The sequence below is a fragment of the Mesoplodon densirostris genome, chromosome 18 (assembly GCF_025265405.1).
Source record: "Mesoplodon densirostris isolate mMesDen1 chromosome 18, mMesDen1 primary haplotype, whole genome shotgun sequence".
NCBI classification, from domain to species: Eukaryota; Metazoa; Chordata; class Mammalia; order Artiodactyla; family Ziphiidae; genus Mesoplodon; species Mesoplodon densirostris.
The window spans coordinates 50,586,943-50,612,551 of NC_082678.1; the positions used below are offsets into that span (position 1 = coordinate 50,586,943).

Below are 25,609 nucleotides of genomic sequence, written 5' to 3' on the forward strand. Positions count from 1 at the left end.
CCGCCTGCCGGTGCAGGGGACACGGGTTCGTGCCCCGATCCCGGAGGATCCCACGTGCCGCGGAGCGGCTGGGCCCGCGAGCCATGGCCGCGGAGCCTGTGTGTCCGGAGCCTGTGCTCCGCGACGGGAGAGGCCACAGCAGTGAGAGGCCCGCGTACAGCAAAAAAAAAAAAAAAGAAAGATAAAGAGAATTCAGAGAGGCACAGCAAATGGGAAAGGGAAGTAATATTATCTCAGTTAATCCTATAAAAGAAACCCCATTTTACAGATGAGAAAAATAAGGTTCGGAGAGTTTAAGTTATTTGCCCAAGGTCACACAGTCCCATGGTGATGGATTTGAAGCTACATCTGCCTTACTCCAGAGTTTAGCTTTTGTTGAAGGACAAAAGAGAGAGAGAGAGAGACAAAAGAAATGATTTTCTGAAAATTGAGAGAAATAGGGCATAATGGGACCCCAACAAAAATGTCATCATGTGTCTGTGAGGGAATCTAAAATAAAATCCCAAATATATGAAGCATTTCCTGAGACTAATGACCAGGTTCATTGAGAACAGAAAGTGAACTTGAATGCAATGTCCTGTAACCTCAGGCAGAAAAGTCACACTGGTGGGGGATGGCACTCTTGCTAAGGGTGTCATCTGCGGTCTTCAATTGACTGGTCGTTGACTTTGAGCAAGTCATTTCCTTTCTTTGACCTTGTTTCGTCATTGGTAAAATAAGGCCTTTGAGCTACATTAGGGATGAGAAATATTTGTTCGTCATGTTGGTCTGAGGCATCGGGCATGGCTGCCTAGAGTGCTGTGTGGAGAAGGATTCTGAGGCCGAATCTGAGAACAGCCAGGAAATAGTGCAATGATAGATTAGTAATGTCCACCTCTGGTGTTGGAGGAGAAGGGATATCTCATGTGCCATCCTTAACGTATGTGATATTATCTCACTTCCAGCTCTAATATTCTATAGCTCCATGATTTTCAACCACGAGGACACTCCCCAAGGCTCTATGTCAAAAGAGAGGTGGATCTCCTACTGCCTGGACTAGGTGTGATGCTGCTCACTGTGGGGCAGGAGGAGAACCTCTGATCATCTGTTACTATTTCAGGACTTTCCTCGGAGGCCCCTACAGTGGGGGAAGAGCAGGCCCCAGGCATGGAGGAGACGGATGGGGAGCTGACAGTGAACCCCACACCTGAGCAGCCAGAACGAGGCATCCACTTCGTCACAACGGCCCCTACCCTGAAGCTGCTTAACCACCACCCCCTGCTCGAGGAATTCCTACAAGAGGGGTTGGAGGAGGGGGAGGCAGCGCTGAGGCCAGCACAGCCCTTCCGCCCTGACCCGCCTACACCATACACCCCGAGCCCCCTGCCCCGTCTGGCCAAGCAGGACAGCCGCCCCGTCTTCACCAGCCCCACTCCAGCCATGGTGGCAGCACCTACTCAGCCCCGGTCCAGGGAAGGACCCTGGAGCCTGGAGTCAGAGCCCCCTGCACTTCATATCACGGCTCCCCTACCTCCAGGGCCCAGTATGGCAATGCCCACCCCAGGCCCAGCAGAGAGGCCCAATACTACACCCCCTAGCAGGGCATGGACTCCGACCCGAGAAGGTCCTGGAGACATAGGCAGGCCCTGGGCTCCAGAGGTCATGTCGCAGACCACAGGGCTTGGGATTGAGGGGACCATCACCACCTCTACGGCTTCAGGGGATGAGGAGGAGACCACCACCACCAGCACCATCATCACCACCACCGTCACCACAGTCCAGCCACCAGGTCAGCTACCTGATGGCTTGCAGATCTAGAGATGGGAATGGGGGAGCTGAGGGGCCCCTGAATTCCTCCCTCTCTGTCACTGTGCTGGCCTGCCTTGCCCTTGGGAACCAGACAGACCCAGGTTCAAATCCTGATCGGAAGCAACTACAGCAGACCTTAGAAATTTTATCTCACCTCCCTGAGCCTCATCTGTAAAAGGGCAATAAGAAGACCTACCTTACTGAGCCACTGCCAAGAACTGAGATAAGATTGCACACAGGTGGTCAAGAGAAAGTGGTCCCCTGCTTTTAACAGGGTAATAGACCTCCCAAGTTGTGAGCTTCACCACACACACACACACACACACACACACGCACACACAAACACACACAGGTCAGCCGTAGTTGGATCCACTTTGCCAGAGCTGGGTTTAGCCTTATGTCTCCTCCTGCCTCCCAGGCCCTTGTAGCTGGAATTTCTCAGGCCCAGAGGGCTCTCTGGACTCCCCCACAGCCCCCAGCTCACCCCTTGATGTCGGCCTGGACTGTTTCTACTACATCTCTGTCTATCCTGGCTACGGTGTGGAAATCAAGGTGAGTGACCTGGATTCGGCAGGGACAGGACTGGGGCTAGTGTGTTATCTTTCCGGAAAGGTGCTGGCCCTGGGGGCGGGGGGGTTGGGTAGAGATGTGCAGGGTCAGCAGTTGGACAGGGACCTAGGGCCAGGGCTGGGCAGTGGGCCTAAAACATGGTTGGATTCTGCCCTGCGCCTCAGGGAGTGAAGAGGTTCCTGCTCCCGCGCAGCGATGCCTAGGCTGAGAGGGGCTGCTGGAGAAGCACGTGTGCCTATCCTCTTCCCCCAAGGGTTTAATCAGGAGCTCAGGAGAGCCTGAGGAGGGGCTCTAGCCTCGATGGACACGGGATTGGGTGAACGTCTGAATCCATGCATCTGAGTCGAAAGAACTCAGGGTGGCCTTGTTGGACCTGTGAGAGCCGTGGAGCCTCACTCGCTCATATATTCACTCGCTCGTGTATTCACTTCCTCTTTCCCTTCAGCAAATACTCCCTGAGTAGCTCCTCTGGGCCAGGCCCTTTGCTGGCTCCTGGGATGCAGAGGTGGGAAGACGGATGTGGCCGCAGCATCAAAGGTGACCAGCTGCTGGGAGAGCCAGACCTAGTGCCCAGCCCCCTGCCCCCTACCTTCCTGGGCCATCTCATCCCTCCCTTGGCATTAAGGCTCCCTCTTAATCCCCAAACCTGAGCCTGCAGGTCCTCATGGCTGTTCCACAGGCTCCACCACCTCCACAGGCCCCAAACCCAGCTCTTCCTTTTTGTTCCCCCAAACCTCCTTGCCACCTGACTCCTGTCCTCAGAGACTGAGCCCAACCAGTCAGAAACCTAGAGCAGGGCCACCACGGTGCATTGTAGATGGCATCCCTGGAGCTGTGTGACCAGAGGCACCTTGGCCCTTCCCTCTCCCTGTTCCACCAGCTCCCTGATGCCCAAGTTGTCACCATGACACTCCCCCAGACTCAGATCTACCTGCTGCTCCCCCTCTATCCCAACCCCCACGTGGTCCAGCCTCTGTCGTCCCTCCCCTGATGCTGTAGTGGATGCCTCACTGGTCACTCCACTCACGCTTGCCCCCATTACCATCCTCCACCCACACTGCCGTCATTTTTCTCAAATGAAATCGATCCTACCTCCCACGTCTCCCCCAAGGGCCTCTAAATCAAGGCCAGCCCCTCTGGGCCCATCTCTAGCCACTTCTTCCCTTGTTCTCTACTCCTGCTTTGCACTAAACAGCTTGCAGCTAAGGGAATGGGTCAAGCGCACTTTCCCCACAAGCCCCAGTTTCACCTACTGGTCCCTTTGCATGGAAGAGTCATCCTCCTATCCCCTCCCCTAGGACTCAACCCTGGCATCACTTTTTCTGGGAATTCTCTCCTGATCCCCAAAGCCTGGGGCATCCCCCATCCTCGCTCATCACGCTGTCTCCTATGGGTCTGTTTATAGCTGTCATCTCCCCAGCTAGACTGTAAGCTCCTTGAGGGGTGCCTTGGTGTACACGGCCCAGACTGGGTTCTCCATGGGCTGACTGAATGAATGGACGAATGAATGGAGGTGGGGAGGAGAGGCATTCGGCCCAGTTGAGGGAATCAGGGAGGGGGCGGAGGAGGAGTCCAGGGAAGAGGACAGCTCTGCCTATCCCCCCTTCCCGGCCTGCTCCCCACGCATCCCAAAGCCCCTGGATCTGGGCCTAAAGCCAGCTCATCTGTCCTGGGGCAGCACCCTCAGCCCTGCCCCCTGGGGATGTGAGGTCCAGGTCTCTGAGCCAGGCCCTGCGGAGGGGGACGTTCTCCCAGCACTGGTGGGCCCCTCCCCTTCTTTCTGTAACTGTTTGCTCCTGTGCTGTCAAGCCCTGTGCCCCTCGCTCCGGTCTGACTGGGAGGGTAATTAGGAACAGCCACCCCCCCTCAAGCCATTAGCACTCAGTGCCGCTTAATTAAGGTAATTAATGTAAAATCATCACCTAATGAGTGGTGGCACTGGCTGTGGCTCACCAGGTGGAAGGCACCAGCTGCAGGTGTGGGGAAGGGGGTGGGAGGGGGCCGATGCCAGGCGGGCTGCCCCTGTGCAGGCCTGGGCTGGTTCTACCCCCAAGCCTACCATCCCCACGGACGCCCACTAGGCCAGGCCGGGCGGGCCCCGTCCTGGTTCTCTCCACAATGAGGCAAGATGCTGCCTCTGCCTGCCCTGGCCCTGGCCCAGGCACAAGCCCCACCCTGGATACCCACCCTCTCACGGAAGCCCCCGGAAGCTCCGGAAGCCCCGTGTCTGTTGTCTGGTTCTGCCACATTTTTTTCATCAAATGCAAAAGCCGTTACCAGGCAACCTTGAGAGGAAGACCTGCCACGGCCCTGGATTGCTGTCAGGAAACGGAGCAGGCAGATGCTGGCCCCGCCCTCTACCGTACCGCCACCGGGCAGAGTCCTTGGGGACCCTGTTGGCCCTGATGGCCTGAGAGCACCTGAGGCCATGGCAGGGAGGGCTGGGTGGGGAGGGACGGAATCATCAGGGCCAAAGCAGGATTTAAGGTTCTTCCACGGCCAGTTCCAGCAACCTCTGCTCCTATCTAAGCCTCCTGGCCACACCACACAGGCCACTTGGGGACCTGAAGAATTAATGACACTGCAGACCAATACCCAATGGGTAGTTGAAAACCTGAGGCCATGAAGGAAAGGGAATTGCCCAAGGTCACTCCATTAATCATTAACTAATGTTTTGTTTTTTAAATTTATTTATTTTTTTATTTATGTTTGGCTGCATTGGGTCTTCGTAGCTGCGCGCAGGCTTTCTCTAGTTGCGGCGAGCAGAGACTACTCTTTGTTGCAGTGCACGAGCTTCTCATTGTGGTGGCTTCTCTTATTGTGAAGCATAGGCTCTAGGTGCACAGGCTTCAGTAATTGTGGCTCACGGGCTCCAGAGCACAGGCTCAGTAGTTGTGGCACACGGGCTTAGTTGCTCCGCGGCATGTGGGATCCGCCCAGACCAGGGCTCGAACCTGTGTACCCTGCATTGGCAAGCAGATTCTTAACCACTGCGCCACCAAGGAAGGTCTAACTAATGTTTTTTGATGAGTGAATTTGTTCCACAAGTACAGATTGAGCAATTACTATGTGCCAGGCTCTGTACTGGGTGCTGGAGACATGGATCTTCACAGTTAGTGAGGGAGACAGAAATCATAAATGATGACCAAAAAAAAAAAAAAAAATGATGACCACAGAATGCACAATGCTGTTGGGGATAGGAGTGGGAAGCACAGAGGACCGTAGGAATTCCAGGATAGGGCACACTCCACCATGGGCGGGCCAGGGGAAGTCAGAGAAGGCTCCCCGGAGGTGATGATACCTGCTCTGAAGCCTGAAGGATGAGAGGCCAGCAGCCAAGCCTTGGCTGGAAAGCAGCAGGTAAGGCAGACTGGCCCTTGAAGCCTGCCCAGGCAGTTTTGAACAGGTGACTTTATTGCCTAGGAGCAGGAGGTGGGCTTAATGGCTTCTGGATTGCACTCCTGCCAGAGGCTAGGCCTGAGTGCAGTGCCCTCCTGCCCAGGGCTGGCAGTTGGGCCAGGCCACGCTGTGCACTGGGGGTAAGACAGATGAGACAGCTGGAATGCCCAGGAGGCTGCCCACTGCTCCTTCAGGCTTGGGGAAGGCTTGTGGCTTCTTCCCATCATGGGTAAGCCCCTGCCTACCCTTCCGTGAATTCACAGGGATGGCTCAGGGTTGGTGGAAGGGATGGAATCCAGGCAAGGGGGACTGGAGGAACCATGGGAGGAGAGGAACTTTTTTTGTTTTTTGTTTTGGCCGTACCACGCGGCATGTGGGATCCTAGTTCCCCAACCAGGGATCGAACCTGAGTCCCCTGCATTGGAAGTGCAGAGTCTTAACCAATGGACCACCACAGAAGTCCGGAACATCTTAAAGACCCACAAATCACACTCCTATGCAGGTCAGCCTGACACCATGCTGAACCCCTGCCATGTGACCACAGCTCTGGCTAAAGGCTGGGCCCCTGGGCAAGACCCTCTCAATTCCCTCTTTGTGAGGAACAGCCTCAGGGGTTCCAGAATCCCTAAGAGCCCATCTCTTCATGGCTTAGACCACAGCCCCTCCTAACCTGCTTCATCCCTGGCCTCCACCTCCCTTCAGGATGCTGCAGCTATCTGTGCCTTCTGGGGCTGAGGGTCTGGGCTGCCTGTAGGAAGAAGGCCAGGGCCAGCCCTCTATGATGGGAAGAGGCTTGCCTATTTCAGCTGGGGATTGGGCACTGGGCTAGGCTCTTTTTAGAGAGATCCAGAGAAGACCCTTCAGGATGGGTGGGCACGAGCCCCATGGCCCATGAGGGTCCCATTTCCTCTCCAGGCAGGCAGCTCCCCTGAGAGCTCCAGGCCTTTCTGGGCCTGGCTCATGTCTCTCACTGTGCTTGGCATTCTAAGAGCCTTCCCGCTGCCATCCCCATCTTGGTTTGGCCGCTCTCTGTACCATCTGGAGCCTGGACACAGCTGCCCACAGTCCCTGCCCTAGTGCCCCAGATGGCCCCATTGGAACACTGCTCTCCCATGCCAGGCCAGCTGCCAGTTTGATAACCAGAACACCCTACCCTTCTAGGCCAGGTCAGGGCCAGGCCTGATATGGATGCAGGAGTAGGGTGGTGGGTCAGGGGGGTGAGATTTCTCAGCAACCTCCTCTTTCTTGGCTCCTAGAAGGCTTATCTGAGGGGGGGTGGGTCACAAGGGAGCAAACAGGTCTAGCCCCATGGATTTAGGCCCCTCTTCCCCTCCCTAAAGCAGACCTTACCCCATAAGTGTTTGTAGACAAGCATCAGTTAAGACAAGAGCATAGAAGCTGTCACATAGAGCACAGAAACTGAAAGTGGGGTTCCAGTCCTGGTTCTGCAGCCCATCTCTCAGTCACTGGGCTAAGCCCCTGGCCTTCTCTGGGCCTGTTTCCCTTTCTCTTAAAAGAGGCTGAACCAGATGATGCAAAAGGCTCCTCCCAGCCAGTCCCTCTGAGTATGGCTCCTTTTCTGGGTGGGAAGCTCCATCATAGCTCAGAATGGCAGTGGCATCTCAGGCCCTGGACCCTGTTTCCTGCTTCCTAGCAGCTCAGAATCTGCGCTAGGGAGAGGGTGGCTCCCAGGTACAGTGCCTCCCAGGCAGAGCCCTGGCAGACCTGAGGTGAGGTGGGTCCACAGCCTGGGTGGGGCCCAGGTTTCTCCAAAAAAGGGAAAGAGGACTGTTCATGCTGCACCCACTCTGTGCTGAGCCCCGTACAGGCGGGATCTAACTTAACCGTTATAACCCCATGAGGTGGGTGTGATTATCCCATTTCACAGATGACACTGGCGTTCAGAGATGTCATGTGACTTGCCCAAGGACCTATCAACTAGTCGATGATGGAGCTGGGAGTTGATCCCAGGACTCAAGAGTCCCTGTTCTTCCCCTGGCCCAGAAGATTGGCCTGTTCCAGAAAGAGAGTTCAGTTGGGAACAGTTGGAGAACTCCATCCCCAACCCCTTTTCTCAGCCCAGCCCTGCCTGCTCCTCTAGGAACCCCATCTGGAATTCTCCCAGTTTCAGGGGAGAGGCCTGGGATGCTTGCATGAAGACAAAGCACTGGACCAGGAATCAGGAGTCCTGGCCTGGAGTCCTGGCTTTGCCTTGGATTTCCAGTGTGACCCAAAGAGGAGCTCTCAACTTCCCTGATTACGAGGTTCCCTTCTCTATAGACTGGAGGTAAACACAGCCTGCCCCGCCTCCCTTATTGAGGTTTTGTGAGATCTGTGAGGATAATGGGTGTGAGAGAGCTTTGAAAACTGTAAAGGATCTCATGGGAAGAATTGTGATTCTACTACTGTTGGAGTAAGGGAGCACATGTATGTGTGGGCATGTGTGCCAGGTCATGTGTTTGAGGGAGTTGTGCGCATGCAGTGGGTTTATGTCAGAGTACACACACAGGTGTTGGTGATCCGGAGAGTGCAGTGGAACAGGGGCCTTGGTCAGCTTCTGGGAGTGGGACTCAGGTACTGGGGGAGGGGCTTACACACAAGTCATCCCTGAGCTCATGGCCTGTGCAGGGTTGTACTAAGATGATTGTGTGCAAGGACTTGTGGCACCATCCTGTCTATGAGTCGCACCATTAGAGCATGTCCTAGAGACCGACTGGCAGCTTCCATGGGGACCGACAGGCCAGTCAAGGCTGATGGTCTGGGGTTGGCAGAGGGCAACCTGAATCCTCCCCACCTCCCATCCAGGAAGGAGTCAGCCCCCTCAAAGCAGCCATATTTCCTTCCTTGAACTGACCCCTGGTCTGCTGGAAGCTGGGCAGTGTTAGACAGCCCAGAGTCCTGTGGGAATTGTCCTCGGCTCCCTCTGCTTCTGTCTTCCCCGGCCTGATCCCCAGCTCCCCTCTTGTCACTGGCTAGGCGTGTGGGAAGACAGCCCTCGTGAGCAGAGCTGACATTTCAATCTGTCTCCTGAGCCCTTCAGATGCCTGCAAATTACATCAAGACTTCATCACCCCCCTTGTCTAACACCCAGCCCTGTCTGGCCCCTGTCAGGCCTGGCCCTCAAACAAGTGACAAATTACATCTGGCCACTGTGGCAGGCCTGCAAGTGGGTGCTTGAAACCCAAGGGACCAGCGCTGCATAGGCAGCCATTGTGAGAATAGAGTACCTTCTGGATAAGAGCCCCAAGTAATCAGGCCCACTCCATTCCATGCTCTCAGGGCAACCCCTGCCACCAGACCAGCTTTGAGGGGCCCATGCCTTCCCCAGATCAGAGGGGGACAGAGGTCTCAGCTCCCAGTTTTCTCAGCTTTAAGGGCTTCTGGGGGAAAGATGGCTCAACATCTTGAAAAAAGCCCAGTGTGGCCAAAAACCACCTCCCTGCTAAACCTGGCGGACCTGGGACCCAGGAATAAAAATGTCTAGAAATCTGTCTGCAGGTCTCACCCCCATGAGGTTAGGAGGGAGGGAGCTGCCTTTGCCTCCAGCAAGGCCAGGCTCTGCTACTTAACACCTGTGTGACCTTAGCCTCTCCCAGCCTCTGTATACTTAAGGGGATTTTACCACCCACTTTACAGAATGCTGGTGAGGATGAAATATCTGTAAATAGTACAAGGCTTGACACATTGTAGCTCTGTGAATGGTAATTGTTGTTATTGCTGTCCACTGTTGCTGGCTAAAAAGCAGGGTCAGGAGCTGGAAGACAGGGGTTAAAGGGTGTTTATGGGAACTAGGAAAAATGCTAACTTCATGTCTACTTCTCTGCCTTCACTTCATTAGTAATTTCCCTGCAGTGATGTCCTCCCTTCCTCCTCCTCCTCCCAGGCTGGCCCTGCCCCCTTAAGGCGCTCTCAGCCCCACCTGCTCCACGTGCTCTCCCTGAGCCTGCACCCCCTCCACTCCCCCCTAGAGGATTCCTGCTGCATGCATTCAGTCTCACTTAAGGCAGAATTACATGCTGCCTGGCATCTCTCGATAATTACAGATTCCACGTGTGTGAGTCTTGTTTGCCCAATTCTAGAATCACAGAATCTCCAAGTTTGAGGGGACCTCATCCAGCCTCCGCCTGCTGCAGGAATTCCCTGAGGAATGTCTCTGGCAGATGGTCCGGCAGCCTCCACCCAAATGTGCCCTGGAGGGGAGCTCCTCATGGAGAGGCTGCACATCTGCCCCAGCACCTTGCCTTGAGCTTTCTCTTCAGCCCCAAAGATCCCCTAGGCCTTTTCTCCCAGGCAGGGGAGTCTGCAGGGCACATATGCTCTCAGCACCCACAGTCTGAGGGGCCCAGAGCCTAGCGCAGCTGTGTCCTTGGACCTGACTGGGCTCAGCATCCTCTGTGCTTCTCAGTTTACAGAAATCTGCAAGGAATGTACCTCTAGCGACCCGCACATTTACCCTTTCCACACATCTTTATTGCAACTGGCCAGTGAAGAGGGCATTGTGACCCAAAATGCTACCATTAGGCTTTATAAGAGAGACAGACGGTAGAGGGGCCTGAAGTAAAGGAACTGACTGGCCTGGCTTGGGAGGCAGAGGATGGTGGCCCTGAAACCCGAGAGAATGAGCAGCTTCAGCAGGAGAGGAAAAACGGAAGGCGTTCCCCGGGCTGGATCCTGCATATGCAAATGCCCGGAGGAGGGGAGTGAGGCATGGCCTGTGGCTGCAGTGAAGATAAGAGGCTGGCATAGCTGCTGAGGCCAACTGTGAGCTGGGAAGTTTGGACCTCTTCCTGTGGACAATCTGAAGTCACCAACAGGCTTTGGGTAGGAGAGAGACATGGTCCAATCTGAGACAGCCGGGGCCAGGGAGATGAGTTGGGGATGGGAGGGGTGAAGGCCAGGTGAGGAACAATGGGTAGGGGGGAGGGTGGTAGGTAATCAGAGCCAAGATAGAGACAAAGGGATGGAGAGGAGGAGTCAACTGAAATATTTGGGAGATAAGATTAGGAAGGATTTGGTGGCTCACTGGATGCCACTTAACTAGCCCAGGAGGACAATCTGTGAAGGTCCTGCCTCAGAGCAACAGAGTAAGGACCTTGGAAACCATGTAGATCAATGCTTCGGAATCACCTTGTTAAAATGCAAAGGATGGGGCCTCCCTGGTGGCGCAGTGGTTGAGAGTCCGCCTGCCGATGCAGGGGATACGGGTTCGTGCCCCGGTCTGGGAGGATCCCATATGCCGCGGAGCGGCTGGGCCCGTGAGCCGTGGCCGCTGGGCCTGCGCGTCCGGAGCCTGTGCTCCGCAACGGGAGAGGCCACAACAGTGAGAGGCCCGCATACCGCAAAAAGAAAAAAAAAAAAATGCAAAGGATGAGGACTTCCCTGGTGGCGCAGTGGTTTAGAAGCCACCTACCAATGCAGGGGACACGGGTTCGAGCCCTGGCCGGGAAGATCCCACATGCCTTGAAGCAACTAAGCCCGTGCGCCACAGCTACTGAGCCTGCACTCTAGAGCCCATGTGTCACGACTACTGAAACCCACGCACCTAGAGCCCGTGCTCCGTGCAACAAGAGAAGCCCCCGCTCGCCGCAACTAGAGAAAGTCCGCGAGGAGCACCGAAGACCCAACACAGCCAAAAATTATTTAATTAATTTTAAAAAGAGAGAAAGAAAGAAAATCAGAGATATAAAAAAAAAAAAATGCAAAGGATGATTTAGTAGATCTTAGGTGGGGTCTGAGCTTCTGCATTTCTAACAAGCTCCCCGGTGGTGCTGATGCTGCTGGCCCAGGGACCACATTCTGAGTAGCAAAGATTCACACTAGGCATTTTATATGATGGAGAAAATGAAGCTCAAATAGTCGGCATACTTGTCCAAGATCACATGGTTAGGATTAGGTCCCAGACCTCTGGGCTCCCAATCCAGTGCTCCTTTACCAGGCCACACTAACACTTCCCCTCTGGGCAGAGTCTGTCGCTGTCCAATCCTTGTTTGACTGAATGAAGGCATGGAGCCCAGAGGATGCTCCAGGGATTGAAGGTCTAAGGGCGTTGGGGTGGTGGCAGAGGGTCCTGTGACAGCCAGAGGAAAGGACTGGAAAAAGAGGCCCAGAGAAGAGAGAACAGAAGGGTGGCTGGCACGTGGAGTGGCATAAGGCCAGGCTGAGCAGTCAGCAGAGGCCAAGTTGGGCAGGGCCTCGAGGGCCACAGCAAGGAGTCTGGACTAGATACGGTGGTCTTTGTGGGCTCGCTGGAGAGCCACGGATGATTTAAATAAGGAAGCACCATGAGCAGCAACATATCAGGGCTATTCACTGGCTGCAGTTCAGAGAATATCGAGGTGGAGGGAGAAGTGGGTTAAGCCCTGCAGGCAGGGAGGCTGGCAGGAGGCTGCTGCGAGGGTCTAGGTGAGCAATAACAGCGAGGATGGGGGAAGTAGCAGCGGGGATGAAGAGCAGTGAACAGAGTTGGGGGCCAGTTGACAGGAGGGAATGACGGATTTGATGTGGGGTATAAGGGAGGAGGAGAGATGCCAGTTTCTAACTTGGGCCTGCAGATGGATGGTAAGGTCATTCCCTGAGCTGGGGAGCCAGGGGAGCTGCCAGCTGGGAGAAGGGGGTGCTCAGTTTGAGGCAAGCTGGGTGTGAGAGGACAACAGAGGCTGTTCAGGGGAAGCTGATGTTTCAGAGCCCACCTTGCTGGCCAGGCCCTCGGCGGACACCATCTAGTTCAACACACCAACTGCACCCCCACCTTACCGATGAGAAAGCTGAGCCTAGAGCTATGAAGGGACAGGAACCATTTGGTGTAGCTGGAAAGCTTTGGAAACAGACATGTTTACAAATCCCACTTGTGCTAATCTCTACGTGACCCTGGATAATTTACTTGATATCTCTGAACTTCAGGTCCCATTTCACAGGGTTACTAGCAAGGTAAAATGAGCTCTTCCTGCACTGAAGTGTCTAGCTCAGGGCCGGGGGCTCCAGTGCCTAAGGGGCACTGAGGATTGGCCATGCCCCTGGCTTGCAGGAGCCTGAGGGCAGCAGGGCTCAATCAGCAAAAGGAAGCCTGACTCTTCTGCTTTGCTCTGTTTATTCTATGGACAGGTCCAGAACATCAGCCTCCGAGAAGGGGAGACAGTAACTGTGGAGGGCCTCGGGGGGCCTGACCCCTTGCCCCTGGCCAACCAGTCTTTCCTGATGAGGGGCCACGTCATCCGCAGCCCCACCCACCAAGCGGCCCTGAGGTTCCAGAGCCTCCCACCACCCGCTGGGCCTGGCACCTTCCATTTCTACTACCAAGGTAGGCCTGGGTAGCTGAGGAAAATACCAGCCCAGACTGGCTGCCCTCCTGGGGATCTCTGGTGCTGTTACAGCCTGGGGAAAACATGGAGAGACTAGTAACATACAACTCAGTTGCCCAGGGAAGCTCTGTACAACTGGAGGTGAGTATTGCCCATCTGATACCTCCAGGACTTTCCCTCCTCCACCTACCACCCTGCAGAGAACTGGTCTCAAAGGGGGACTGAATCAGGCAGCCCCAGGTGTGTCCATTGCCACTCATTCATTCATTTATTCAGTAAACTTTTCCTAGGCATCTGCTCCTTGCGAGGCCTGTGCTAGAGACTGGCACTATTAAGATCCAGCCAAGTCCTTGCCCTCAAGGAGTTCAGAATCTCCTCAGGAGGCAGACACCTAACAGGCAGTAACAACAGAAGGCCTCTCCCCAAATGCAAGGGGGTCGAGGTCAAAGGGGCTTGATAGTGACCATCTAAAGGTCCTTAGCTACCAACCTGGCCTTCCTGAACTGCCTCACCCACCCTGGACCTGGCCATGTCCCAGTCAGCTCAGAACACCGCTGGAAATAGGAGAGTGGCATGACGTAATAGGAAAATCACAGACTCAGGATATGGGCAGATCTGTGTCTGAATCTCCTTCCCACTGGCTATTGACCTTGGACAAGTCATTTGACCTCTCTAACCCTCCTTTTCCTCTGTTGTAAAATGAGTCCAAAACACCTACTCCACAAAGTCTTGGTAGGGATGAAACAAAATGGTGCATGTCAAGGGCTTAGCACACATCCAGGAAGAAACCGGAACTAGGTTAAAGAGCTAGTAGGATGGGAAAGGGAGGAAAAGGGGTTTGGGACCCTATTTCTCTCCCATCAGTATCCCTCCTGGCCCCTTCTTCCCCAAAGTCTTCTTGATCCCTTGCACAGCTGTGACAAGGTAACCAGTTCAGACTGGGGAGTGCTAATGGGGAAATAATTGACATGAACAATTGGCTTGCATTGACAGGGACCACTTCCTTGGTCCTGCCGGGAGCCACAGTCACTCCTCTGGGGATGGGGATGCTTGGACCTCTCCCCTAAGGAGTACTCACCCCTTCCTGGCCTCTCCACCTAAACTGGGGGAGCAATCTGGTGTGGCAACAGGGAGCCTGGTGGCCATCAGGGGCTGGCCAGGGGCTTGTCAGAGGCAAGGGGCCAGCTGAGGCAAGGGTGAGCGTCTAGACAGCCCGACCAGCCTCCCTAACGGCTCATCAATCCTCCCTAGCAGTGGGCATAATTTCACACCACGGTAACCTTCTCTCTTGCTGCAAATTCCTTTGCACAAACCCCCAGACCTTCTCTCTGTTGGGCCAGACAAAGGCGGCTGAAAGGCAGCGAGTTGGAGGCCTGGCGAGGGGTGCAGACCCCAAGGAGGGGCTGGGAAAGCTGGCCCAGTCCTGCCTCTTTCTCAGTTCCCAGAAGCCCTCCCTCCTCGCCCAGTTTTTGTCAATGATCAGCTCTTTCCTTAATGAGTGTAATTCCCCTAATTATAGGCTGTAATTAGCCCTGATCCCAGAGATGGGAACAGGAGCGTGTGCTCATACGCGCGTCTCCCTGGGCTGGAGAAAGAGGGTGCCAGAAGAGGGGGTGAGGGGCCCTGTACCCACACCCCTGTCAGAGCTATCCAAGATAATGTTGGAGATCATAAGGTTGGGCCCTCACCTGCAGAACCAAGTTCCAACTCCCCTCCCACAACCTCAGGCAGGGTGAGGAAGTAGAAGGCCCTGCCAGGCATCCCCCTCCTCCCTCCTGAATATTCCTGGCACTGGACTTGGCCCCAGAAACAGATGCCAGGGAGAAAATAGCTCAACAGATTTCAGTGATGCAGGCTCCCCGGGCACAGTTGTCATGGCAACAGGAGGAAGCTCGTCTTGAGAAGTGGCACTTTACCCACCATGGAGTCTGGGGGCTTCATTGTCCGCCCCCAGCCTCCTGCTCTCACCTCATCCCAGCCCAATTTCCTAATCTGTGAAATGGGGGACCTCCCTTCCCAGAACTGTGATAAGAACTCATGGGGAAGACGGAAGTACAAGTGCTGAGCATGACATCTGGCTCATGACCTAGACTGCCCTCACTGTCACGCCCCGCTCCATTCTGGGTAGAGTGTCCCATCCCATCCCAGCCTGGGGTTTCTCCCCAGATCATTGTGAGTGGCCGCCCTGAACAACCACCCAGGACAGCCTTCGTTATTACTCTCAGGTTTCTCTGACTCCTGAGCCCACGTTTCTACTTCATGTGGGAAAGCAGGTGGGAAAGAGGAGATATAAAGCAGTGGGCTCTAAAGCCAGGAGTTTCAAGCACCCACTCTACCACTTAGTGGCTGTGTGGTCAGGGCAAGTCCCTCAGTCTCTCCGAACCTTAGTTTTCCTCACCTGAAGGTGAGTTGATAACCCCTAACTTCCTCCTAAGCATGTGGTAGACATCAAGTAAGAAGAGTGTGACGGCACTTTAGAAGCTGGAAGGTGCATGCAGATGTGAGGTGCTTTTATGAATCAAAATTACAAGCAATAACAGGAAGCTGGTGTGTGCAGTATTTGTTCTGTGCCAGACACTGCACATATATCCTCTCACTTAACCTCTCATGCAACAACATTGGACACAGACTCCAAATGGGTGGGTAAACAAGGAAACGGAGGCACAGAGAAATTACGTAACTTGCCCAAAGTGGCACAGCAAGTAGGGGAGCCTGTATTCAAACCCAGGCAGTCTGACCTCAGAGCCCACCTCCTAAGCACTGCCCCATACTGACTACCAATCACAAGCAATCAGTCATTGGCCATTCTTTGAAGAACTCTGTGAGAGAGGGATGAGTAGGAATCATCTCCCCCTTTCACAGACCTAGTAACTAAGACCAGGACAGGTGAAAATCACAAAACTTGTGTGTGGACCCTCGTCTGCCCAGAGGCAGCCCTTTCTTATACTCATACAAAGGCACACAGAGGCTTGTAGAGTCCCTGCCTGGACCTTTCTTCCTATCCACCCAGTACCATCAGTAAGGGTGGGCCTCCTCCACTCCAAGACCCAGGAGTGGTCATCAGTCTAGACGGTCCTCATCTCTCCCACCACCTCCGAGGGTTTGCAGACTATAGCTCAGACTCTTCACTCAGCCTCTCTCCTTGACCACCTCTCAGACCCAAGCCCTGACCCCTATTTTTAGCTAAGGCCCCAGCTTGGCTCTGGATTGGGATTGGCCGGGTTTTTTTTAATAGGATTTGCTGCCACCATTCGGTCATACTTGGTATGACAGTTCTAAAAGTTACCAAGTTTCCCAGGGCAACTTGCCCCTCCCACAACTTCCTTGAAGGCGTGTCCTGCCTTGCCACCCTCGACCCATCCTGTTTTTAAAAAGTCCACAGGCCTTGCCATCAAGCCTTTTAGCATTTCTCAGTGAATACTGGGAAAGCTTTTACTGTCTCTGACTTAAGTGTTTCCTGCTGTAATTCATATTTGTCCCCTATAGGAAACATAATATCAGTACTTTACATCAGTATAGGCTTTTCTCTATTTCAAGTTCTTTCACATCTACAAGTCATTCAATAAACATTTCTTGGTTCCAGGGATACCAAGCTGAACAAAATACTACCTCATTTATTCTCACAATATCCTCGTAAGTGGGCTGGCATTTTGAACCTCATTTAACAAATGAGGAAACTAGGACACAGAAAGGCGAAGTAACTTGTCTACAGTGTCAGAAAGCTTGGACCAGAACCCAAGGCTCCAACTTCCACCTCTGTGCTTGCTCCAGTAACCAGCCCAGGCTGCTGGAAATAATCACTGGCACCTTCTGGGGAGGGGATCAGAGTCTCTTCTGGAATTCCTGATGCTTCCTCTGACACCTCAAGGCAGGCTGGGGCAGGCCCCTTTTGCCCTGGCTATGACTCAGCCCACTCAACACACACACACACCCACATCACCCATTCTCTCTCTGCAGCCTATCTCCTGAGCTGCCACTTTCCCCGACGTCCAGCTTATGGAGCTGTGACTGTCACCAGCCTCCACCCAGGAGGTAGTGCCCGCTTCCACTGTGCCACTGGCTACCAGCTGAAGGGTGCCAGGCTCCTTACCTGTCTCAACGCCACCCAGCCCTTATGGGATTCTCAGGAGCCTGTCTGCATTGGTGAGTAGCCCCAGGGGACTCAGTGCTGAACAGGGGAGTGAGGTGGGGGGCTCATTCCTGCTCTCTGTTGCTGTCTGGCACCTTCATTTGCTCTCCATAAGGAAGCCAGAAAATGGCCACACACATCAGTAGCATTCACCCAACCTGCACTTATTGAGCACTTACTGTATGGAGGCACCACAGGTATACAGAGCAGAATTAAACAGGGACTGTGCCTTCAAGGAGCCCACAGTTCCAGGAAATGGGAGTGAAAGAAAGTACATGGGTCACCAACTTCCAGAGCAGGAAGTTAAAAGTACTAACGAAGAGGGAATACCCTGGCGGTCCAGTGGTTAGGACTCAGTGCTTTCACTGCTGTGGGCCCACGTTCGATCCCTGGTGTCAGGGAACTAAGATCCAGCAAGCTGCACAGTCAAAAAAAAACCAAAAAAGTACCAGTGAAGTGACAGAGTGACCTGGGATAGGGGGAAGCAGTCATTCTTAGCTGGGCACTTAGGAGGCTTCCTAGGTGAAGTAAGCATTGAAAGTTTGACATTTCTTTTTTTTTTTTTTTTTTAATGAGTGTTGAGTTGTATTAACTATTCATACAGCTGTTATTTAGATGATCATATGATTTTTCCTTTGATCTATTGATGTGGTAAATTATAGTAACTGATTTTTAAATTTTATTTATTTATTTATTTTTGGCTGCGTTGGGTCTTCGTTGATGCATGTGGGCTTTCTCTAGTTGCGGCAAGCGGGGGCTACTCATTGTTGCGGTGCGCGGGCTTCTCATTGCTGTGGCTTCTTGTTGCAGAGCACGGGCTCTAGGCATGCGGGCTTCGGTAGTTGTGGCACGTGGGCTCAGTAGTTGTGGCACACGGGCTTAGTTGCTCCGCGGCATGTGGGATCTTCCCAGACCAGGGCTTGAACCCGTGACCCCTGCATTGGCATGCGGATTCTTAACCACTGCGCCACCAGGGAAGTCCCTGGACATTTCAGTGGAGGGAACAATGTGGGCAGTGACACAGAGGTGAGAAGGTGAGGGAGCATTTAGGGACACACAAAACAGCCAGGTTTGGCTGAGGCCTGAGACATGTGGAGGGGGCAGTGGGAGGGCCTTGAATGTCAGGCCAAGACACTGGGTGGGGAGCTGTTGAAGTTTTGTGAGATGGGGAGGGAGGGGCTCAGAACTATTCCTCAGGAGAGACAGCCGGGTGGTGTCTGGAGGCTAGGCAGCCAGCCAGGCAAGAGGGTTTGAACTTAGACAATGACTTTGGGAATGAAGAGGAGGGAAGTGTTTCCAGAGTCACTGATGAGGGAATGGGGGAAAGGAGGAGACTCCCAGGTTCTGGCCCTGGGTGATCAGGGAGTCTGAGATTGCTGCCAGTGGAGTGGGGCTTGTTGGCAGAAGGGAGATGAAATGTTTAGTTTGCAGCGTGAAAGGCAGCTTGGGTTTCTGATACTTATTTCATTCTATAAACTCTTTCTAGGTGCCAGGCATAAGCAGAGGTGAATAAGCCAGACACGGGCTCTGCCCTCAAGGAGCTCTCTGTCTGGTGGGAAGACTGGAAAGCAGCTCAGGAAGTTCAGTGCAGATGGAGCTGTGATGGGGGGAACTCAGGGCACAGTGGGGAGATCCAAGGGAGGGAGAGTGTCTCCAAAATGAGGAAGGAGACAAGGAAAGCTTCCCAAGGAGAAGGCAGGGAAGGATGACAAGCATGTTAGGACTCAGGGAAGTCGAGTGGATTCCTGGAACAGCATCTGCAAAGATGCGGAGGCATGAAGCAGCACACTGTCGTGAGGACATGGTGAGGTGCACCTGAAGAAGAGGGTGGGGCTTCCCTGGTGGCACAGTGGTTGAGAGTCTGCCTGCCGATGCAGGGGACACGGGTTCATGCCCCGGTCTGGGAAGATCCCACATGCCGCGGAGCGGCTGGGCCCGTGAGCCATGGCCGCTGAGCCTGCGCATCCGGAGCCTGTGCTCCGCAACGGGAGAGGCCACAACAGTGAGAGGCCCGCGTACCACAAAAAAAAAAAAAAAAAAAAAAGAGGGTGTACAGGGAAGGGCTGAAGCTGAGTCAAGAGAGAGTGGTTTATAAAGGGCTTGCACACCCTCTTGAGCCTGGACTTTATCCTGAGGGTAATAGGGAGCCACTGAGGAATTTAAGTGAAGGATGGGGTGTGATCCGACTTGAAGGGCAGGTCCATTCTGAGCCCAAGCAGAAAGGTGGGTCTGCCCCCTCTGCAAAGAAGCAGAGAAGAAACTCACCACAACTCCTTCCCCGGGACCTTTATTAGGTTAAAATATTCTGCCGTCTTGAACACTTGGAGGCAAAGGCACTTGGTCTTGGCCATGGCAGCCTGGTCTCTGACAGCTGGCAGGGTCCAGAGCTGCATGTCCAGGAGAGGAAAGCACTGCCTGAAACCAGCCACACTCCTGTTGCCTGAGACCCCTTCTCTGGCCCCATTTAACTGCCAGGAGCCTGTGGCCAAGTAACTCAGCAGCCTTCAATGATGGGGATGGGAGAGCTGCTAAGCCTCTGCTTAGGAAGAGAGGACAGTCTCAGGCCAGAGGGACCAGTGCTGGAAAGGCCCTAAGGGGTCAGCCCAGAAATGACAGTGGTAGTGATGCTGTTTCAGACAGCGTTCAAGACCATCACCTGGCTAGCAATGCCTGCTAAGGGCACAAGATTTGGAGGTGGATGGCATGCATACCAGGTGTTTGTCGTCCCTGATCTAGTCCTACTCTTTTTTTTTTTTTTTTTGCGGTACGCGGGCCTCTCACTGTTGTGGCCTCTCCCATTGCGGAGCACAGGCTCCGGACGCGCAGGCTCAGCGGCCATGGGTCACGGGCCTAGACGCTCCGCGGCATGTGGGATCTTCCCAGACCGGGGCACAAACCCGTGTCCCCTGCATCGGCAGGTGGACTCTCAACCACTGCGCCACCAGGGAAGCCCCCTACTCTCCTTTTTAATATCCATTCACTCATTTTATTCAACAAACATTGAATACCAACTCTGTGCCTGGCCTGAAAAGACTTGGCCCCTGCCCAGGGTGGCCTAGGTAAGGGACATATCCAATAATAACTGGTTTAAGAAAGTGGCATGAAGTAGAGACAGCAGATATACCCAAGAAGGTTGGATATACCCTGCAGCAGACATACCCTGGTAAGAGGTATTAATAAAGTTCACCTGGGCAGGGGAAATCAGGGACGGCCTCCCAGAGGAGTCAGCAGAGAGGGTAAGTGACTTACCCAGGGCCACATGGCTAGGCAATGGAAGATCTACCTTAGTCAAGGGAGTTGCACATGAAGAATAACAGGTGTGAAAGGTTAGGAGGTCGGCTGCCTGGAGCTGCAGGGTCACGGGGCAAAGGATTGACCTTCAGGGCCATGAAAGCAAGCTCCCTGCTGCCCCGTGCAGAAGGTACAGAGCTGGGATGGGCAGAGAGGCTTGTTAGGCTGTCTAGGATCCCACAGGCCAGCCCAGCCCACCGTCCCACCCCTGTCTCCCAGCTTCCTGCGGTGGAGTGATCCGCAATGCCACCACGGGCCGTATCGTCTCTCCCGGCTTCCCGGGCAACTACAGCATCAACCTCACCTGCCACTGGCTGCTTGAGGCTCCCGAGGGCCAACGGCTGCACCTGCACTTTGAGAAGGTTTCCCTGGCAGAGGATGACGACAGGTGAGCGGGTATCCTGGTGGGATAGCAGTGCCTGGCCTGGTAATACCCTGCTGGAGGGATGGTACCCAAGCCTGGGGCCTCACCCAACTCAACTCAGTGACCAGCCACGCAGCTGCCGCTCTCCTGGCCCAGGCTCATCATCCGCAATGGGGACAATGTGGAGGCCCCGCCCGTGTATGATTCCTACGAGGTGGAGTACCTGCCCATTGAGGGCCTGCTCAGCTCCGGCCGACACTTCTTTGTGGAGCTCAGTACTGACAGCAGTGGTGCGGCTGCAGGCGTGGCCCTGCGCTATGAGGGTGAGCCTGCTGGGACCTACCTGGGGCTGGGGGTCTTGAGCCTGGGGCCTCTTCTCGCACCCTCCCCCTCTGCCTCCATTCCATCATCGCGCCTTCCAACTCAGCCCTTGCTCACCTGCCACCCAGGTCCCCTCTCCCTACCCCTCTCCTGAAGTCCAGGATTCTACTCCATCTTTTCAGGAGACCCTTGCCTGGACCCAGGACCTCTGGTCCAAGAGAATGAATTCTCTAGAGTTTGAAGAACAAAAATGGCCCCAACCCTTAGGGAAGGAGAATTGCTACAAGAGACATTCTAGCACCCCTCCTGCATGCATGTGTTCATTATTCGAAAAACACTTATTGAGCACCCTCTGTGTACTAAGCACAAACTAGGCACTGGGAATACAATGGTAATCAAGATGGCCTCCTGAGCACAATTGGGATGGATGCTCTGGGCTGTCCCTGCCCTCTGCTCCAAACCTCAGACGTACATCGGCAGTCAGGAGGAGAAAGGCCTTGGGGAGGGAAGTAGGCAGACAACTGCCCCCTGTGTTTGCTCCAGTCGAGGCTGAGCTGGGCTGGGCCCTGTGGTTTGCAGCCTTCCAGCAAGGCCATTGCTACGAGCCCTTTGTCAAATACGGCAACTTCAGCAGCAGCGCACCCTCCTACCCTGTGGGTACCACCGTGGAGTTCAGCTGCGACCCTGGCTACACCCTGGAGCAGGGCTCCATCATCATTGAGTGCGTTGACCCTCATGACCCCCAATGGAATGAGACAGAACCCGCCTGCCGAGGTCAGTAGGCACCAGTAGATGGGCCTGCCAGAGCAGGGAGCAGGGTGGGCACCAGGGAACCAGCCACAGGGCCGGGACCACAGGGGCCCTCTGACACGTGCGATTCAAGCTTCCCCCTGAGGAGGAGGTGGGGGGCCCCGAGCAGTGGGTAGGCACTCCTGTGGGCCGGTGGCAGCTCCAGGACGTGGCACTGGGGGGAACGCGGAGGGGATGCGCCTCCTCTGCCTTCCAGCTGTGTGCAGTGGGGAGATCACAGACTCGGCCGGCGTGGTGCTCTCCCCCAACTGGCCAGAGCCCTACGGCCGTGGGCAGGACTGCATCTGGGGCGTGCACGTGGAGGAAGACAAGCGCATCATGCTGGACGTCCGAGTGTGAGTGCCCACTGGGCTCGGCCAAACTACCTCCTGAGCTCTGGGGACATCTCTCACCCAGCCCGTCCTGGGGTCCCCGGGCCCACCCTCCCTGACAGTCCTCCTCCACAGGCTGCGCATAGGCCCTGGTGACGTGCTTACCTTCTACGATGGGGATGACCTGACAGCCCGGGTCCTGGGCCAGTACTCTGGGCCCCATGGCCACTTCAAGCTCTTTACCTCCATGGCCGACGTCACCATACAGTTCCAGTCGGACCCCGGGGCCTCAGTGCTGGGCTACCAGCAGGGCTTTGTCATCCACTTCTTTGGTGAGCTTGCCCCTGCCCCACCCTGCTGCCTGGGGGAAAAGGGATGCCAGGATGCAGACCCCGAACCATGGCAAGTCAGAGAGTCCAGGGCAATGAGGAGCCTGAGCGCTCTTATCTGATGAGGGAAAGCTGGGAATCTCCAGGTATCACCTTCAGGAAGCTAATCTTGTTCTCCATCTTTCCTGAGGGCCCGGTGAGAGGAAGCAATTCTCCGTTGCAGCAAGAGGGATTGGGGTAGACAACAGGAAGAACTTCATAACAGAAATAGGGAACTGAGGAAAGGTGTTCGTTTCTACCTTTCTAACAATCTTTGATAGAAATGACAATTTTCCCCACCCTACCCAATCCCTGAGGAATTGGCCAACATGCTTCTGGAAGTAAGGCCAAAGCTTAGGTGACAACCCTGGAATCTAGGAGACAGAATAATGCCAGGGACAGGCAAGGAGGGGCCCTTGAGCAGGAAGGCATGAATCGCTGAGCCTGCCTAGGCCAGGCTAGGCCCAGGACAAACTGGCAGGAGCCGGAGTGCCCTCAGGGTCAGGGAGGCTAGCACAGTCCCTTTGGTGCTGCTGACAGCCTGCATCTTGCTGCCCCCAGAGGTGCCCCGTAATGACACGTGTCCGGAGCTGCCTGAGATCCCCAATGGCTGGAAGAGCCCGTCGCAGCCTGAGCTGGTACACGGCACTGTCGTCACTTACCAGTGCTATCCTGGCTACCAGGTGGTGGGATCCAGTGTCCTCATGTGCCAGTGGGACCTAACCTGGAGTGAGGACCTGCCCTCCTGCCAGAGGGGTGAGTGTACCTGTTCCCCATATTCTCCCCAGCACAACCTACAAGCTTCTCTCCTGGATTCTGACCCAAACTCCAGCCATTATCGGCTGGTATTCATAGCCTCAATTTCCTAATCTGTGAAATGGGATAATACTTTCTCATAGGGTCATCCGCCAAGTACTCCAAGTATTTTGTTCCTGGTATATGGCCAATCAGTATTTGTTGACTCTGATGGATGGGAAGGGGCAAATGAGGAGATACACCAGCAAAATGGTAGGGCAAATAAATAGGGGTGGAGCCATAGGCCATGAAGATGTTGGCTGACTTGGAACAAAGCCAGCGTGGACTGGCTTTTGCTGAGTTCTACTTGGGCTACTTCCCCCCATCACCCCGCACCCATAGTGACTTCCTGCCATGACCCTGGGGATGTGGAGCACAGCCGACGCCTCATATCTAGCCCCAAGTTTCCCGTGGGGGCCACCGTGCAGTACATCTGTGACCAGGGTTTTGTGCTGACGGGTAGTGCCATCCTCACCTGCCATGACCGCCAAGCCAGCAGCCCCAAGTGGAGCGACCGGGCCCCCAAATGTCTCCGTAAGTCTCAAATGAGGAGGAGGGGACGATGCTGCCTCTGGAGGCTAGGGGCCTGGCACCCTCACTGGGCTCTGCCTGCTTTGCAGTGGAACATCTCAAGCCGTGCCATGGCCTCAGCGCCCCCGAGAATGGTGCCCGCAGTCCTGAGAAGCAGCTGCACCCAGCGGGGGCTACTGTCCACTTCTCATGTGCCCCTGGCTATGTGCTGAAGGGCCAGGCCAGCATTAAGTGTGTGCCCGGACACCCCTCACATTGGAGTGACCCCCCACCCATCTGTAGGGCTGGTGAGTGCCCTGCCACCCCCAGAACCTCTGCCTGGCCCGTAGGGCTGCTCTGGCAAAGATGTCAAGTGCTGAGAACCAGAACCCCCTGCCCATGCCCCCTTCATGTTATTCTTGGTCTCCCCAGTCTCTGCCAGATCCTTCTGACCTGGTGACACCAAGACAAATTCTGGGATGGGCTCTCCTTGGACAAATCCTTCCCATGATCAGCCCACTCCCTACCTTAGTGGTTTGGTTCTTTGGGCTCATCCACTGCCCTTGGCCCTCCCCTCTTGTTCCAGCCTCTCTGGATGGCTTCTACAGCGGCCGCAGCCTGGATGGTGAGCCCCCAACCTTGAGGGCCAGGGAAATAATCTCCCTGCCCCTAGTTCTCACAGCTTCCAGGCCATGGGTTCTCTGAGGAGGGAGGGCAGAGAAAGAGAGAGGTCTGGGACTAGCAGGGCAAAAAGCTCCTTCCCTGCCCCCAGCCAGCTAGAGGGAGCTGGTGGCTGGATGCCCCTGGGCAGAGGTGAGGGGATGTGGGACCCAGGCCTCTGCCCCAATCCCATCCTCTGTGCTTTCAGTTGCCAAGGCGCCTGCTGCCTCCAGCACCCTGGATGCTGCTCACATTGCAGCTGCCATCTTCTTGCCGCTGGTGGCAATGGCGCTCTTGGTGGGAGGTGTGTACCTCTACTTCTCCAGGTGAGTCTGGCTTCCCTTCCTGCCCTGCACCCCTGACTCACTCCTGCCCAGCACTCCTGACTCACAGGCTTCTCTGCCACACAGGCTCCAGGGGAAAAGCCCCCTGCAGCTGCCCCGAACACGACCGCGCCCTTATGACCGCATCACCGTGGAGTCAGCATTTGACAATCCGACTTACGAGACTGGAGTAAGTACCCATGCCAGGCTTGACACCCTAATCAGGACCCAATCCTATGCTCCCTTGGGCAGGTACCCCTGAGGGTCCTGCCAAGCCCTCTCTCTCTTTCCCTTTCCCTTTCCCTTGGGAAGGTGGATTATGGACTGGCCAACCTTTTACAAGTTTCCAACTCCCAGCAGTCTCTTTCCTTTGCAGGAGACGAGAGAATATGAAGTCTCCATCTAGGTGGGGCAGCCTGGGGAAGCCGGCTCAGCCCTGCATCACAGCCCAGCAGCAGAGCTCCCAGCTTCCTGCTGTCCCTCCACCTCCTGTACATACCACCTGGGAAGAGATGCCACCAATCCCTCAAGAAGTTGTGCTCTTCCTGCCTGCAATGCCTGCCAGGGCCTATTTTCTTGGTACCACTGCCCACTTAGGGCCCTTCTTTGGGTCCAAGTCAGGGGCATCTGCCTCTAGGCAGAACACAGCTGGGGCACAGGCATCAAGAACCA

General features: G+C 54.9%; 1 protein-coding gene across 2 annotated transcripts; it reads left to right on the top strand.

Moving 5' to 3' along the window:
- The first annotated feature begins 1,404 nt into the window (after positions 1-1,404).
- Positions 1,405-25,343, top strand: SEZ6 (seizure related 6 homolog). 2 transcript variants are annotated; one of them, XM_060081836.1, is made up of 16 exons: positions 1,405-1,768; positions 2,207-2,340; positions 12,859-13,054; positions 17,013-17,198; positions 20,695-20,863; positions 20,996-21,162; positions 21,740-21,934; positions 22,167-22,305; positions 22,417-22,613; positions 23,211-23,405; positions 23,787-23,978; positions 24,065-24,262; positions 24,541-24,579; positions 24,823-24,940; positions 25,025-25,127; positions 25,314-25,343. In XM_060081836.1, exons 1-16 carry the CDS (start codon positions 1,420-1,422, stop codon positions 25,341-25,343), a joined length of 2,607 nt encoding a protein of 868 aa, XP_059937819.1. In that variant the 5' UTR covers positions 1,405-1,419. The 2 variants fall into 2 exon arrangements, with proteins under 2 accessions (XP_059937819.1, XP_059937818.1); XM_060081835.1 differs by having other exon boundaries at positions 25,298-25,330.
- The last annotated feature ends 266 nt before the right edge of the window (positions 25,344-25,609 follow it).